This window comes from Taudactylus pleione, unplaced genomic scaffold, assembly GCF_031769625.1.
Source record: "Taudactylus pleione unplaced genomic scaffold, aTauple2 ptg001907l, whole genome shotgun sequence".
NCBI lineage: Eukaryota > Metazoa > Chordata > Amphibia > Anura > Myobatrachidae > Taudactylus > Taudactylus pleione.
In genome coordinates this window covers 386,370-405,069 of record NW_028286304.1, presented here as the reverse complement: position 1 = coordinate 405,069, position 18,700 = coordinate 386,370, and the positions used below count along the sequence as shown (strand labels likewise).

Below are 18,700 nucleotides of genomic sequence, written 5' to 3'. Positions count from 1 at the left end.
TCTCCCATTCTCTCCTGTATGGCCACTTACCATACACCCCCAGCTCTCTCCCATTCTCTCCTGTATGACCACTTACCATACACCCCCAGCTCTCTCCTGTATGACCACTTACCATACACCCCCAGCTCTCTCCTGTATGACCACTTACCATACACCCCCAGCTCTCTCCCATTCTCTCCTGTGTGACCACTTACCATACACCCAGCTCTCTCCCATTCTCTCCTGTATGGCCACTTACCATACACCCCCAGCTCTCTCCTGTATGGCCTCTTACCATACACCCCCAACTCTCCCCTGTATGGCCACTTACCATACACCCCCAGCTCTCTCCCATTCTCTCCTGTATGGCCTCTTACCATACACCCCCAGCTCTCTCCTGTATGGCCACTTACCGTACACCCCCAGCTCTCTCCCATTCTCTCCTGTATGACCACTTACCATACACCCCCAGCTCTCTCCTGTATGGCCACTTACCATACACCCCCAGCTCTCTCCTGTATGGCCACTTACCATACACACCCAGCTCTCTCTCATTCTCTCCTGTATCACCACTTACCATACACCCCCAGCTCTCTCCCATTCTCTCCTGTGTGACCACTTACCATACACCCCCAGCTCTCTCCTGTATGACCACTTACCATACACCCCCAGCTCTCTCCTGTATGACCACTTACCATACACCCCCAGCTCTCTCCCATTCTCTCCTGTATGGCCACTTACCATACACCCCCAGCTCTCTCCCATTCTCTCCTGTATGACCACTTACCATACACACCCAGCTCTCTCCCATTCTCTCCTGTATGGCCACTTACCATACACCCCCAGCTCTCTCCCATTCTCTCCTGTATGACCACTTACCATACACGCCCAGCTCTCTCCTGTATGGCCACTTACCATACACCCCCAGCTCTCTCCCATTCTCTCCTGTATGGCCTCTTACCATACACTCCCAGCTCTCTCCTGTATGGCCACTTACCGTACACCCCCAGCTCTCTCCCATTCTCTCCTGTATGACCACTTACCATACACCCCCAGCTCTCTCCCATTCTCTCCTGTATGACCACTTACCATACACCCCCAGCTCTCTCCTGTATGGCCGCTTACCATACACCCCCAGCTCTCTCCTGTATGGCCGCTTACCATACACCCCCAGCTCTCTCCTGTATGACCACTTACCATACACCCCCAGCTCTCTCCTGTATGGCCGCTTACCATACACCCCCAGCACTCTCCTGTATGGCCGCTTACCATACACCCCCAGCTCTCTCCTGTATGGCCGCTTACCATACACCCCCAGCTCTCTCCCATTCTCTCCTGTGTGACCACTTACCATACACACCCAGCTCTCTCCCATTCTCTCCTGTATGGCCACTTACCATACACACCCAGCTCTCTCCTGTATGACCACTTACCATACACCCCCAGCTCTCTCCTATATGACCACTTACCATACACCCCCAGCTCTCTCCCATTCTCTCCTGTATGGCCACTTACCATACACCCCCAGCTCTCTTCCATTCTATCCTGTATGGCCACTTACCATACACCCCCAGCTCTCTCCTGTATGACCACTTACCATACACCCAGCTCTCTCCCATTCTCTCCTGTATCACCACTTACCATGCACCCCCAGCTCTCTCCTGTATGGCCACTTACCATACACCCCCAGCTCTCTCCTGTATGGCCACTTAACATACACACCCAGCTCTCTCCCATTCTCTCCTGTATGACCACTTACCATACACCCCCAGCTCTCTCCTGTATGACCACTTACCATACACCCCCAGCTCTCTCCCATTCTCTCCTGTATGGCCACTTACCATACACCCCCAGCTCTCTCCCATTCTCTCCTGTATGACCACTTACCATACACACCCAGCTCTCTCCCATTCTCTCCTGTATGGCCACTTACCATACACCCCCAGCTCTCTCCCATTCTCTCCTGTGTGACCACTTACCATACACCCCCAGCTCTCTCCTGTATGACCACTTACCATACACCCCCAGCTCTCTCCTGTATGACCACTTACCATACACCCCCAGCTCTCTCCTGTATGACCACTCACCATACACCCCCAGCTCTCTCCTGTATGACCAATTACCATACACCCCCAGCTCTCTCCTGTATGGCCACTTACCATACACCCCCAGCTCTCTCCCATTCTCTCCTGTATGGCCACTTGCCATACACCCCCAGCTCTCTTCCATTCTCTCCTGTATGGCCACTTACCATACACCCCCAGCTCTCTCCTGTATGACCACTTACCATACACCCAGCTCTCTCCCATTCTCTCCTGTATCACCACTTACCATGCACCCCCAGCTCTCTCCTGTATGGCCACTTACCATACACCCCCAGCTCTCTCCTGTATGGCCACTTACCATACACACCCAGCTCTCTCCCATTCTCTCCTGTATGGCCACTTACCATACACCCCCAGCTCTCTCCCATTCTCTCCTGTATGACCACTTACCATACACCCCCAGCTCTCTCTCATTCTCTCCTGTATGGCTACTTACCATACACCCCCAGCTCTCTCCTGTATGACCACTTACCATACCCCCCCAGCTCTCTCCTGGATGACCACTTACCATACACCCCCAGCTCTCTCCCATTCTCTCCTGTATGGCCACTTACCATACACCCCCAGCTCTCTCCCATTCTCTCCTGTATGACCACTTACCATACACCCCCAGCTCTCTCCCATTCTCTCCTGTATGACCACTTACCATATACCCCCAGCTATCTCCCATTCTCTCCTGTATGACCACTTACCATACACGCCCAGCTCTCTCCTGTATGGCCACTTACCATACACCCCCAGCTCTCTCCCATTCTCTCCTGTATGGCCTCTTACCATACACCCCCAGCTCTCTCCTGTATGGCCACTTACCGTACACCCCCAGCTCTCTCCCATTCTCTCCTGTATGACCACTTACCATACACCCCCAGCTCTCTCCTGTATGGCCACTTACCATACACCCCCAGCTCTCTCCTGTATGGCCACTTACCATACACACCCAGCTCTCTCTCATTCTCTCCTGTATCACCACTTACCATACACCCCCAGCTCTCTCCCATTCTCTCCTGTGTGACCACTTACCATACACCCCCAGCTCTCTCCTGTATGACCACTTACCATACACCCCCAGCTCTCTCCTGTATGACCACTTACCATACACCCCCAGCTCTCTCCCATTCTCTCCTGTATGGCCACTTACCATACACCCCCAGCTCTCTCCCATTCTCTCCTGTATGACCACTTACCATACACACCCAGCTCTCTCCCATTCTCTCCTGTATGGCCACTTACCATACACCCCCAGCTCTCTCCCATTCTCTCCTGTGTGACCACTTACCATACACCCCCAGCTCTCTCCTGTATGACCACTTACCATACACCCCCAGCTCTCTCCTGTATGACCACTTACCATACACCCCCAGCTCTCTCCCATTCTCTCCTGTGTGACCACTTACCATACACCCAGCTCTCTCCCATTCTCTCCTGTATGGCCACTTACCATACACCCCCAGCTCTCTCCTGTATGGCCTCTTACCATACACCCCCAACTCTCCCCTGTATGGCCACTTACCATACACCCCCAGCTCTCTCCCATTCTCTCCTGTATGGCCACTTACCATACACCCAGCTCTCTCCTGTATGGCCACTTACCATACACCCAGCTCTCTCCCATTCTCTCCTGTATGGCCACTTACCATACACCCCCAGCTCTCTCCCATTCTCTCCTGTATGACCACTTACCATACACCCCCAGCTCTCTCCTGTATGGCCACTTACCATACACCCCCAGCTCTCTCCTGTATGGCCACTTACCATACATCCCCAGCTCTCTCCTGTATGACCACTTACCATACACCCCCAGCTCTCTCCCATACTCTCCTGTATGGCCACTTACCATAAACCCCCAGCTCTCTCCCATTCTCTCCTGTATGGCCGATTACCATACACCCCCAGCTTTCTCCTGTATGACCACTTACCATACACCCCCAGCTCTCTCCTGTATGGCCACTTACCATACACCCCCAGCTGTCTCCCATTCTCTCCTGTATGACCACTTACCATACATCCCCAGGTCTCTCCTGTATGGCCTCTTACCATACACCCCCAGCTCTCTCCTGTATGGCCTCTTACCATACACCCCCAGCTCTCTCCTGTATGGCCTCTTACCATACACCCCCAGCTCTCTCCTGTATGGCCTCTTACCATACACCCCCAGCTCTCTCCTGTATGGCCTCTTACCATACACCCCCAGCTCTCTCCCATTCTCTCTTGTATGACCACTTACCATACACCCCCAGCTCTCTCCCATTCTCTCCTGTATTACCACTTACCATACACCCCCAGCTCTCTCCTGTATGGCCACTTACCATACACCCCCAGCTCTCTCCTGTATTACCACTTACCATACACCCAGCTCTCTCCCATTCTCTCCTGTATGACCACTTACCATACACCCCAGCTCTCTCCCATTCTCTCCTGTATGGCCACTTACCATACACCCCCAGCTCTCTCCTGTATGGCCACTTACCATACACCCCCAACTCTCTCCTGTATGGCCACTTACCATACTCCCCCAGCTCTCTCCTGTATGACCACTTACCATACACCCCCAGCTCTCTCCCATTCTCTCCTGTATGGCCACTTACCATACACCCCCAGCTCTATCCTGTATGACCACTTACCATACCCCCCCAGCTCTCTCCTGTATGACCACTTACCATACACCCCCAGCTCTCTCCCATTCTCTCCTGTATGGCCACTTACCATACACCCCCAGCTCTCTCCCATTCTCTCCTGTATGACCACTTACCATACACCCCCAGCTCTCTCCCATTCTCTCCTGTATGACCACTTACCATACACCCCCAGCTCTCTCCCATTCTCTCCTGTATGACCACTTACCATACACCCCCAGCTCTCTCCTGTATGGCCACTTACCATACACCCCCAGATCTCTCCTGTATGGCCACTTACCATACACCCCCAGCTCTCTCCTGTATTACCACTTACCATACACCCAGCTCTCTCCCATTCTCTCCTGTATGACCACTTACCATACACCCCCAGCTCTCTCCCATTCTCTCCTGTATGACCACTTACCATACACCCCCAGCTCTCTCCTGTATGGCCACTTACCATACACCCCCAGATCTCTCCTGTATGGCCACTTACCATACACCCCCAGCTCTCTCCTGTATGGCCACTTACCATACACCCTCAGCTCTCTCCCATTCTCTCCTGTATGGCCACTTACCATACACCCCCAGCTCTCTCCTGTATGACCACTTACCATACACCCCCAGCTCTCTCCCATTCTCTCCTGTATGGCCACTTACCATACACCCCCAGCTCTCTCCTGTATGACCACTTACCATACCCCCCCAGCTCTCTCCTGTATGACCACTTACCATACACCCCCAGCTCTCTCCCATTCTCTCCTGTATGACCACTTACCATACACCCCCAGCTCTCTCCCATTCTCTCCTGTATGACCACTTACCGTACACCCCCAGCTCTCTCCCATTCTCTCCTGTATGGCCTCTTACCATACACCCCTAGCTCTCTCCTGTATGGCCACTTACCATACACCCCCAGCTCTCTCCTGTATGGCCACTTACCATACACCCCCAGCTCTCTCCTGTATGGCCACTTACCATACACCCCCAGCTCTCTCCTGTATGGCCACTTACCATACACCCCCAGCTCTCTCCCATTCTCTCCTGTATGGCCACTTACCATACACCCCCAGCTCTATCCTGTATGACCACTTACCATACCCCCCCAGCTCTCTCCTGTATGACCACTTACCATACACCCCCAGCTCTCTCCCATTCTCTCCTGTATGACCACTTACCATACACCCCCAGCTCTCTCCCATTCTCTCCTGTATGACCACTTACCATACACCCCCAGCTCTCTCCCATTCTCTCCTGTATGACCACTTACCATACACCCCCAGCTCTCTCCTGTATGGCCACTTACCATACACCCCCAGATCTCTCCTGTATGGCCACTTACCATACACCCCCAGCTCTCTCCTGTATTACCACTTACCATACACCCAGCTCTCTCCCATTCTCTCCTGTATGACCACTTACCATACACCCCCAGCTCTCTCCCATTCTCTCCTGTATGACCACTTACCATACACCCCCAGCTCTCTCCTGTATGGCCACTTACCATACACCCCCAGATCTCTCCTGTATGGCCACTTACCATACACCCCCAGCTCTCTCCTGTATGGCCACTTACCATACACCCTCAGCTCTCTCCCATTCTCTCCTGTATGGCCACTTACCATACACCCCCAGCTCTCTCCTGTATGACCACTTACCATACACCCCCAGCTCTCTCCCATTCTCTCCTGTATGGCCACTTACCATACACCCCCAGCTCTCTCCTGTATGACCACTTACCATACCCCCCCAGCTCTCTCCTGTATGACCACTTACCATACACCCCCAGCTCTCTCCCATTCTCTCCTGTTTGACCACTTACCATACACCCATAGCTCTCTCCCATTCTCTCCTGTATGACCACTTACCGTACACCCCCAGCTCTCTCCCATTCTCTCCTGTATGGCCTCTTACCATACACCCCTAGCTCTCTCCTGTATGGCCACTTACCATACACCCCCAGCTCTCTCCTGTATGGCCACTTACCATACACCCCCAGCTCTCTCCTGTATGGCCACTTACCATACACCCCCAGCTCTCTCCTGTATGGCCACTTACCATACACCCCCAGCTCTCTCCCATTCTCTCCTGTATGACCACGTACCATGCACCCCAGCTATCTTCCATTCTCTCCTGTATGGCCACTTACCATACACCCCCAGCTCTCTCCCATTCTCTCCTGTATGGCCTCTTACCATACACCCCTAGCTCTCTCCTGTATGGCCACTTACCATACACCCCCAGCTCTCTCCTGTATGGCCACTTACCATACACCCCCAGCTCTCTCCTGTATGGCCACTTACCATACACCCCCAGCTCTCTCCTGTATGGCCACTTACCATACACCCCCAGCTCTCTCCCATTCTCTCCTGTATGGCCTCTTACCATACACCCCCAGCTCTCTCCTGTATGGCCACTTACCGTACACCCCCAGCTCTCTCCCATTCTCTCCTGTATGACCACTTACCATACACCCCCAGCTCTCTCCCATTCTCTCCTGTATGACCACTTACCATACATCCCCAGCTCTCTCCTGTATGGCCACTTACCATACACCCCCAGCTCTCTCCTGTATGGCCACTTACCATACACCCCCAGCTCTCTCCCATTCTCTCCTGTATGGCCACTTGCCATACACCCCCAGCTCTCTTCCATTCTCTCCTGTATGGCCACTTACCATACACCCCCAGCTCTCTCCTGTATGACCACTTACCATACACCCAGCTCTCTCCCATTCTCTCCTGTATCACCACTTACCATGCACCCCCAGCTCTCTCCTGTATGGCCACTTACCATACACCCCCAGCTCTCTCCTGTATGGCCACTTACCATACACACCCAGCTCTCTCCCATTCTCTCCTGTATGGCCACTTACCATACACCCCCAGCTCTCTCCCATTCTCTCCTGTATGACCACTTACCATACACCCCCAGCTCTCTCTCATTCTCTCCTGTATGGCCACTTACCATACACCCCCAGCTCTCTCCTGTATGACCACTTACCATACCCCCCCAGCTCTCTCCTGGATGACCACTTACCATACACCCCCAGCTCTCTCCCATTCTCTCCTGTATGGCCACTTACCATACACCCCCAGCTCTCTCCCATTCTCTCCTGTATGACCACTTACCATACACCCCCAGCTCTCTCCCATTCTCTCCTGTATGACCACTTACCATATACCCCCAGCTATCTCCCATTCTCTCCTGTATGACCACTTACCATACACGCCCAGCTCTCTCCTGTATGGCCACTTACCATACACCCCCAGCTCTCTCCCATTCTCTCCTGTATGGCCTCTTACCATACACCCCCAGCTCTCTCCTGTATGGCCACTTACCGTACACCCCCAGCTCTCTCCCATTCTCTCCTGTATGACCACTTACCATACACCCCCAGCTCTCTCCTGTATGGCCACTTACCATACACCCCCAGCTCTCTCCTGTATGGCCACTTACCATACACACCCAGCTCTCTCTCATTCTCTCCTGTATCACCACTTACCATACACCCCCAGCTCTCTCCCATTCTCTCCTGTGTGAGCACTTACCATACACCCCCAGCTCTCTCCTGTATGACCACTTACCATACACCCCCAGCTCTCTCCTGTATGACCACTTACCATACACCCCCAGCTCTCTCCCATTCTCTCCTGTATGGCCACTTACCATACACCCCCAGCTCTCTCCCATTCTCTCCTGTATGACCACTTACCATACACACCCAGCTCTCTCCCATTCTCTCCTGTATGGCCACTTACCATACACCCCCAGCTCTCTCCCATTCTCTCCTGTGTGACCACTTACCATACACCCCCAGCTCTCTCCTGTATGACCACTTACCATACACCCCCAGCTCTCTCCTGTATGACCACTTACCATACACCCCCAGCTCTCTCCCATTCTCTCCTGTGTGACCACTTACCATACACCCAGCTCTCTCCCATTCTCTCCTGTATGGCCACTTACCATACACCCCCAGCTCTCTCCTGTATGGCCTCTTACCATACACCCCCAACTCTCCCCTGTATGGCCACTTACCATACACCCCCAGCTCTCTCCCATTCTCTCCTGTATGGCCACTTACCATACACCCAGCTCTCTCCTGTATGGCCACTTACCATACACCCAGCTCTCTCCCATTCTCTCCTGTATGGCCACTTACCATACACCCCCAGCTCTCTCCCATTCTCTCCTGTATGACCACTTACCATACACCCCCAGCTCTCTCCTGTATGGCCACTTACCATACACCCCCAGCTCTCTCCTGTATGGCCACTTACCATACATCCCCAGCTCTCTCCTGTATGACCACTTACCATACACCCCCAGCTCTCTCCCATACTCTCCTGTATGGCCACTTACCATAAACCCCCAGCTCTCTCCCATTCTCTCCTGTATGGCCGATTACCATACACCCCCAGCTCTCTCCTGTATGACCACTTACCATACACCCCCAGCTCTCTCCTGTATGGCCACTTACCATACACCCCCAGCTGTCTCCCATTCTCTCCTGTATGACCACTTACCATACATCCCCAGGTCTCTCCTGTATGGCCTCTTACCATACACCCCCAGCTCTCTCCTGTATGGCCTCTTACCATACACCCCCAGCTCTCTCCTGTATGGCCTCTTACCATACACCCCCAGCTCTCTCCTGTATGGCCTCTTACCATACACCCCCAGCTCTCTCCTGTATGGCCTCTTACCATACACCCCCAGCTCTCTCCTGTATGACCACTTACCATACACCCCCAGCTCTCTCCCATTCTCTCCTGTATGACCACTTACCATACACCCCCAGCTCTCTCCCATTCTCTCCTGTATTACCACTTACCATACACCCCCAGCTCTCTCCTGTATGGCCACTTACCATACACCCCCAGCTCTCTCCTGTATTACCACTTACCATACACCCAGCTCTCTCCCATTCTCTCCTGTATGACCACTTACCATACACCCCAGCTCTCTCCCATTCTCTCCTGTATGGCCACTTACCATACACCCCCAGCTCTCTCCTGTATGGCCACTTACCATACACCCCCAACTCTCTCCTGTATGGCCACTTACCATACTCCCCCAGCTCTCTCCTGTATGACCACTTACCATACACCCCCAGCTCTCTCCCATTCTCTCCTGTATGGCCACTTACCATACACCCCCAGCTCTATCCTGTATGACCACTTACCATACCCCCCCAGCTCTCTCCTGTATGACCACTTACCATACACCCCCAGCTCTCTCCCATTCTCTCCTGTATGGCCACTTACCATACACCCCCAGCTCTCTCCCATTCTCTCCTGTATGACCACTTACCATACACCCCCAGCTCTCTCCCATTCTCTCCTGTATGACCACTTACCATACACCCCCAGCTCTCTCCCATTCTCTCCTGTATGACCACTTACCATACACCCCCAGCTCTCTCCTGTATGGCCACTTACCATACACCCCCAGATCTCTCCTGTATGGCCACTTACCATACACCCCCAGCTCTCTCCTGTATTACCACTTACCATACACCCAGCTCTCTCCCATTCTCTCCTGTATGACCACTTACCATACACCCCCAGCTCTCTCCCATTCTCTCCTGTATGACCACTTACCATACACCCCCAGCTCTCTCCTGTATGGCCACTTACCATACACCCCCAGATCTCTCCTGTATGGCCACTTACCATACACCCCCAGCTCTCTCCTGTATGGCCACTTACCATACACCCTCAGCTCTCTCCCATTCTCTCCTGTATGGCCACTTACCATACACCCCCAGCTCTCTCCTGTATGACCACTTACCATACACCCCCAGCTCTCTCCCATTCTCTCCTGTATGGCCACTTACCATACACCCCCAGCTCTCTCCTGTATGACCACTTACCATACCCCCCCAGCTCTCTCCTGTATGACCACTTACCATACACCCCCAGCTCTCTCCCATTCTCTCCTGTATGACCACTTACCATACACCCCCAGCTCTCTCCCATTCTCTCCTGTATGACCACTTACCGTACACCCCCAGCTCTCTCCCATTCTCTCCTGTATGGCCTCTTACCATACACCCCTAGCTCTCTCCTGTATGGCCACTTACCATACACCCCCAGCTCTCTCCTGTATGGCCACTTACCATACACCCCCAGCTCTCTCCTGTATGGCCACTTACCATACACCCCCAGCTCTCTCCTGTATGGCCACTTACCATACACCCCCAGCTCTCTCCCATTCTCTCCTGTATGGCCACTTACCATACACCCCCAGCTCTATCCTGTATGACCACTTACCATACCCCCCCCGCTCTCTCCTGTATGACCACTTACCATACACCCCCAGCTCTCTCCCATTCTCTCCTGTATGACCACTTACCATACACCCCCAGCTCTCTCCCATTCTCTCCTGTATGACCACTTACCATACACCCCCAGCTCTCTCCCATTCTCTCCTGTATGACCACTTACCATACACCCCCAGCTCTCTCCTGTATGGCCACTTACCATACACCCCCAGATCTCTCCTGTATGGCCACTTACCATACACCCCCAGCTCTCTCCTGTATTACCACTTACCATACACCCAGCTCTCTCCCATTCTCTCCTGTATGACCACTTACCATACACCCCCAGCTCTCTCCCATTCTCTCCTGTATGACCACTTACCATACACCCCCAGCTCTCTCCTGTATGGCCACTTACCATACACCCCCAGATCTCTCCTGTATGGCCACTTACCATACACCCCCAGCTCTCTCCTGTATGGCCACTTACCATACACCCTCAGCTCTCTCCCATTCTCTCCTGTATGGCCACTTACCATACACCCCCAGCTCTCTCCTGTATGACCACTTACCATACACCCCCAGCTCTCTCCCATTCTCTCCTGTATGGCCACTTACCATACACCCCCAGCTCTCTCCTGTATGACCACTTACCATACCCCCCCAGCTCTCTCCTGTATGACCACTTACCATACACCCCCAGCTCTCTCCCATTCTCTCCTGTATGACCACTTACCATACACCCCCAGCTCTCTCCCATTCTCTCCTGTATGACCACTTACCGTACACCCCCAGCTCTCTCCCATTCTCTCCTGTATGGCCTCTTACCATACACCCCTAGCTCTCTCCTGTATGGCCACTTACCATACACCCCCAGCTCTCTCCTGTATGGCCACTTACCATACACCCCCAGCTCTCTCCTGTATGGCCACTTACCATACACCCCCAGCTCTCTCCTGTATGGCCACTTACCATACACCCCCAGCTCTCTCCCATTCTCTCCTGTATGACCACGTACCATGCACCCCAGCTATCTTCCATTCTCTCCTGTATGGCCACTTACCATACACCCCCAGCTCTCTCCCATTCTCTCCTGTATGGCCTCTTACCATACACCCCTAGCTCTCTCCTGTATGGCCACTTACCATACACCCCCAGCTCTCTCCTGTATGGCCACTTACCATACACCCCCAGCTCTCTCCTGTATGGCCACTTACCATACACCCCCAGCTCTCTCCTGTATGGCCACTTACCATACATCCCCAGCTCTCTCCCATTCTCTCCTGTATGGCCTCTTACCATACACCCCCAGCTCTCTCCTGTATGGCCACTTACCGTACACCCCCAGCTCTCTCCCATTCTCTCCTGTATGACCACTTACCATACACCCCCAGCTCTCTCCCATTCTCTCCTGTATGACCACTTACCATACATCCCCAGCTCTCTCCTGTATGGCCACTTACCATACACCCCCAGCTCTCTCCTGTATGGCCACTTACCATACACCCCCAGCTCTCTCCCATTCTCTCCTGTATGGCCACTTGCCATACACCCCCAGCTCTCTTCCATTCTCTCCTGTATGGCCACTTACCATACACCCCCAGCTCTCTCCTGTATGACCACTTACCATACACCCAGCTCTCTCCCATTCTCTCCTGTATCACCACTTACCATGCACCCCCAGCTCTCTCCTGTATGGCCACTTACCATACACCCCCAGCTCTCTCCTGTATGGCCACTTACCATACACACCCAGCTCTCTCCCATTCTCTCCTGTATGGCCACTTACCATACACCCCCAGCTCTCTCCCATTCTCTCCTGTATGACCACTTACCATACACCCCCAGCTCTCTCTCATTCTCTCCTGTATGGCCACTTACCATACACCCCCAGCTCTCTCCTGTATGACCACTTACCATACCCCCCCAGCTCTCTCCTGGATGACCACTTACCATACACCCCCAGCTCTCTCCCATTCTCTCCTGTATGGCCACTTACCATACACCCCCAGCTCTCTCCCATTCTCTCCTGTATGACCACTTACCATACACCCCCAGCTCTCTCCCATTCTCTCCTGTATGACCACTTACCATATACCCCCAGCTATCTCCCATTCTCTCCTGTATGACCACTTACCATACACGCCCAGCTCTCTCCTGTATGGCCACTTACCATACACCCCCAGCTGTCTCCCATTCTCTCCTGTATGGCCTCTTACCATACACCCCCAGCTCTCTCCTGTATGGCCACTTACCGTACACCCCCAGCTCTCTCCCATTCTCTCCTGTATGACCACTTACCATACACCCCCAGCTCTCTCCTGTATGGCCACTTACCATACACCCCCAGCTCTCTCCTGTATGGCCACTTACCATACACACCCAGCTCTCTCTCATTCTCTCCTGTATCACCACTTACCATACACCCCCAGCTCTCTCCCATTCTCTCCTGTGTGAGCACTTACCATACACCCCCAGCTCTCTCCTGTATGACCACTTACCATACACCCCCAGCTCTCTCCTGTATGACCACTTACCATACACCCCCAGCTCTCTCCCATTCTCTCCTGTATGGCCACTTACCATACACCCCCAGCTCTCTCCCATTCTCTCCTGTATGACCACTTACCATACACACCCAGCTCTCTCCCATTCTCTCCTGTATGGCCACTTACCATACACCCCCAGCTCTCTCCCATTCTCTCCTGTGTGACCACTTACCATACACCCCCAGCTCTCTCCTGTATGACCACTTACCATACACCCCCAGCTCTCTCCTGTATGACCACTTACCATACACCCCCAGCTCTCTCCCATTCTCTCCTGTGTGACCACTTACCATACACCCAGCTCTCTCCCATTCTCTCCTGTATGGCCACTTACCATACACCCCCAGCTCTCTCCTGTATGGCCTCTTACCATACACCCCCAACTCTCCCCTGTATGGCCACTTACCATACACCCCCAGCTCTCTCCCATTCTCTCCTGTATGGCCACTTACCATACACCCAGCTCTCTCCTGTATGGCCACTTACCATACACCCAGCTCTCTCCCATTCTCTCCTGTATGGCCACTTACCATACACCCCCAGCTCTCTCCCATTCTCTCCTGTATGACCACTTACCATACACCCCCAGCTCTCTCCTGTATGGCCACTTACCATACACCCCCAGCTCTCTCCTGTATGGCCACTTACCATACATCCCCAGCTCTCTCCTGTATGACCACTTACCATACACCCCCAGCTCTCTCCCATACTCTCCTGTATGGCCACTTACCATAAACCCCCAGCTCTCTCCCATTCTCTCCTGTATGGCCGATTACCATACACCCCCAGCTCTCTCCTGTATGACCACTTACCATACACCCCCAGCTCTCTCCTGTATGGCCACTTACCATACACCCCCAGCTGTCTCCCATTCTCTCCTGTATGACCACTTACCATACATCCCCAGGTCTCTCTTGTATGGCCTCTTACCATACACCCCCAGCTCTCTCCTGTATGGCCTCTTACCATACACCCCCAGCTCTCTCCTGTATGGCCTCTTACCATACACCCCCAGCTCTCTCCTGTATGGCCTCTTACCATACACCCCCAGCTCTCTCCTGTATGGCCTCTTACCATACACCCCCAGCTCTCTCCTGTATGACCACTTACCATACACCCCCAGCTCTCTCCCATTCTCTCCTGTATGACCACTTACCATACACCCCCAGCTCTCTCCCATTCTCTCCTGTATTACCACTTACCATACACCCCCAGCTCTCTCCTGTATGGCCACTTACCATACACCCCCAGCTCTCTCCTGTATTACCACTTACCATACACCCAGCTCTCTCCCATTCTCTCCTGTATGACCACTTACCATACACCCCAGCTCTCTCCCATTCTCTCCTGTATGGCCACTTACCATACACCCCCAGCTCTCTCCTGTATGGCCACTTACCATACACCCCCAACTCTCTCCTGTATGGCCACTTACCATACTCCCCCAGCTCTCTCCTGTATGACCACTTACCATACACCCCCAGCTCTCTCCCATTCTCTCCTGTATGGCCACTTACCATACACCCCCAGCTCTATCCTGTATGACCACTTACCATACCCCCCCAGCTCTCTCCTGTATGACCACTTACCATACACCCCCAGCTCTCTCCCATTCTCTCCTGTATGGCCACTTACCATACACCCCCAGCTCTCTCCCATTCTCTCCTGTATGACCACTTACCATACACCCCCAGCTCTCTCCCATTCTCTCCTGTATGACCACTTACCATACACCCCCAGCTCTCTCCCATTCTCTCCTGTATGACCACTTACCATACACCCCCAGCTCTCTCCTGTATGGCCACTTACCATACACCCCCAGATCTCTCCTGTATGGCCACTTACCATACACCCCCAGCTCTCTCCTGTATTACCACTTACCATACACCCAGCTCTCTCCCATTCTCTCCTGTATGACCACTTACCATACACCCCCAGCTCTCTCCCATTCTCTCCTGTATGACCACTTACCATACACCCCCAGCTCTCTCCTGTATGGCCACTTACCATACACCCCCAGATCTCTCCTGTATGGCCACTTACCATACACCCCCAGCTCTCTCCTGTATGGCCACTTACCATACACCCTCAGCTCTCTCCCATTCTCTCCTGTATGGCCACTTACCATACACCCCCAGCTCTCTCCTGTATGACCACTTACCATACACCCCCAGCTCTCTCCCATTCTCTCCTGTATGGCCACTTACCATACACCCCCAGCTCTCTCCTGTATGACCACTTACCATACCCCCCCAGCTCTCTCCTGTATGACCACTTACCATACACCCCCAGCTCTCTCCCATTCTCTCCTGTATGACCACTTACCATACACCCCCAGCTCTCTCCCATTCTCTCCTGTATGACCACTTACCGTACACCCCCAGCTCTCTCCCATTCTCTCCTGTATGGCCTCTTACCATACACCCCTAGCTCTCTCCTGTATGGCCACTTACCATACACCCCCAGCTCTCTCCTGTATGGCCACTTACCATACACCCCCAGCTCTCTCCTGTATGGCCACTTACCATACACCCCCAGCTCTCTCCTGTATGGCCACTTACCATACACCCCCAGCTCTCTCCCATTCTCTCCTGTATGGCCACTTACCATACACCCCCAGCTCTATCCTGTATGACCACTTACCATACCCCCCCAGCTCTCTCCTGTATGACCACTTACCATACACCCCCAGCTCTCTCCCATTCTCTCCTGTATGACCACTTACCATACACCCCCAGCTCTCTCCCATTCTCTCCTGTATGACCACTTACCATACACCCCCAGCTCTCTCCCATTCTCTCCTGTATGACCACTTACCATACACCCCCAGCTCTCTCCTGTATGGCCACTTACCATACACCCCCAGATCTCTCCTGTATGGCCACTTACCATACACCCCCAGCTCTCTCCTGTATTACCACTTACCATACACCCAGCTCTCTCCCATTCTCTCCTGTATGACCACTTACCATACACCCCCAGCTCTCTCCCATTCTCTCCTGTATGACCACTTACCATACACCCCCAGCTCTCTCCTGTATGGCCACTTACCATACACCCCCAGATCTCTCCTGTATGGCCACTTACCATACACCCCCAGCTCTCTCCTGTATGGCCACTTACCATACACCCTCAGCTCTCTCCCATTCTCTCCTGTATGGCCACTTACCATACACCCCCAGCTCTCTCCTGTATGACCACTTACCATACACCCCCAGCTCTCTCCCATTCTCTCCTGTATGGCCACTTACCATACACCCCCAGCTCTCTCCTGTATGACCACTTACCATACCCCCCCAGCTCTCTCCTGTATGACCACTTACCATACACCCCCAGCTCTCTCCCATTCTCTCCTGTATGACCACTTACCATACACCCCCAGCTCTCTCCCATTCTCTCCTGTATGACCACTTACCGTACACCCCCAGCTCTCTCCCATTCTCTCCTGTATGGCCTCTTACCATACACCCCTAGCTCTCTCCTGTATGGCCACTTACCATACACCCCCAGCTCTCTCCTGTATGGCCACTTACCATACACCCCCAGCTCTCTCCTGTATGGCCACTTACCATACACCCCCAGCTCTCTCCTGTATGGCCACTTACCATACACCCCCAGCTCTCTCCCATTCTCTCCTGTATGACCACGTACCATGCACCCCAGCTATCTTCCATTCTCTCCTGTATGGCCACTTACCATACACCCCCAGCTCTCTCCCATTCTCTCCTGTATGGCCTCTTACCATACACCCCTAGCTCTCTCCTGTATGGCCACTTACCATACACCCCCAGCTCTCTCCTGTATGGCCACTTACCATACACCCCCAGCTCTCTCCTGTATGGCCACTTACCATACACCCCCAGCTCTCTCCTGTATGGCCACTTACCATACACCCCCAGCTCTCTCCCATTCTCTCCTGTATGGCCTCTTACCATACACCCCCAGCTCTCTCCTGTATGGCCACTTACCGTACACCCCCAGCTCTCTCCCATTCTCTCCTGTATGACCACTTACCATACACCCCCAGCTCTCTCCCATTCTCTCCTGTATGACCACTTACCATACATCCCCAGCTCTCTCCTGTATGGCCACTTACCATACACCCCCAGCTCTCTCCCATTCTCTCCTGTATGACCACTTACCATACATCCCCAGCTCTCTCCTGTATGGCCACTTACCATACACTCCCAGCTCTCTCCCATTCTCTCCTGTATGGCCGCTTACCATACACCCCCAGCTCTCTCCTGTATGGCCGCTTACCATACACCCCCAGCTCTCTCCTGTATGGCCTCTTACTATACACCCCCAGCTCTCTCCTGTATGGCCACTTACCATACACCCCCAGCTCTCTCCTGTATTACCACTTACCTTACACCCCCAGCTCTCTCCCATTCTCTCCTGTATGACCACGTACCATGCACCCCAGCTATCTCCCATTCTCTCCTGTATGACCACTTACCATACACCCCCAGCTCTCTCCTGTATGGCCACTTACCATACACCCCCAGCTCTCTCCTGTATGGCCTCTTACTATACACCCCCAGCTCTCTCCTGTATGGCCACTTACCATACACTCCCAGCTCTCTCCTTTGTGACCACTTACCATACACACCCAGCTCCCATTCTCTCCTGTATGACCACTTACCATACACCCCCAACTCTCTCCTGTATGACCACTTACCATACACCCCCGCTCTCTCCCATTCTCTCCTGTATGGCCACTTACCATATACCCCCAGCTCTCCCTTTGGGGTAGATCTATGTCTGCTGTAGCTTCTCAGGGAGAAGTCGCTAATGCAGGGCCCATTTGGCAGAAGCTTGTCTCCTGTGGATCAGTTCCCGATCTGCTGTCTGCGCCTTCCGTCCTATGAGGATTTACATTTGTAATTGTAGGAAGTGGACTGGCCGGACGGCGGGAAGGATTGCCCATGTTCCTGCCATGAGGTGGGGCCAGAGCAAAGACTGAAGCGCTGTAAACGGCGAATGTGTGGTCACTGCGGCAGCAGTAAGGTGAGCGCTATACTCAGAGCTGACTCTGACATTTCTTACACGTGTGTCATGTTCATGTCTGTAATCATCGTTCCCAGAAAGCCACGGATGGTGCGGGGCCACAGGCTACTTGTCGCCAGGGAGCCACCATCAAAGAAACTGGTGAGTTGTGTTGGGAGGGAAACGTCTGGGCTT

General features: G+C 53.4%; 1 protein-coding gene across 2 annotated transcripts in view; it reads left to right on the top strand.

Annotated features, from left to right (window-relative positions):
- The window catches only part of GON4L (gon-4 like), a 224,257-nt gene that overhangs the window by 193,951 nt on the left and 11,606 nt on the right, over positions 1-18,700 (top strand). For both annotated transcript variants that reach the window (XM_088465207.1, XM_088465208.1), the window contains exons 27-28: positions 18,410-18,526; positions 18,604-18,667. In XM_088465207.1, the coding sequence (XP_088321333.1) occupies positions 18,410-18,526; positions 18,604-18,667 (181 nt within the window). The remainder of the gene's footprint in view (positions 1-18,409; positions 18,527-18,603; positions 18,668-18,700) is intronic.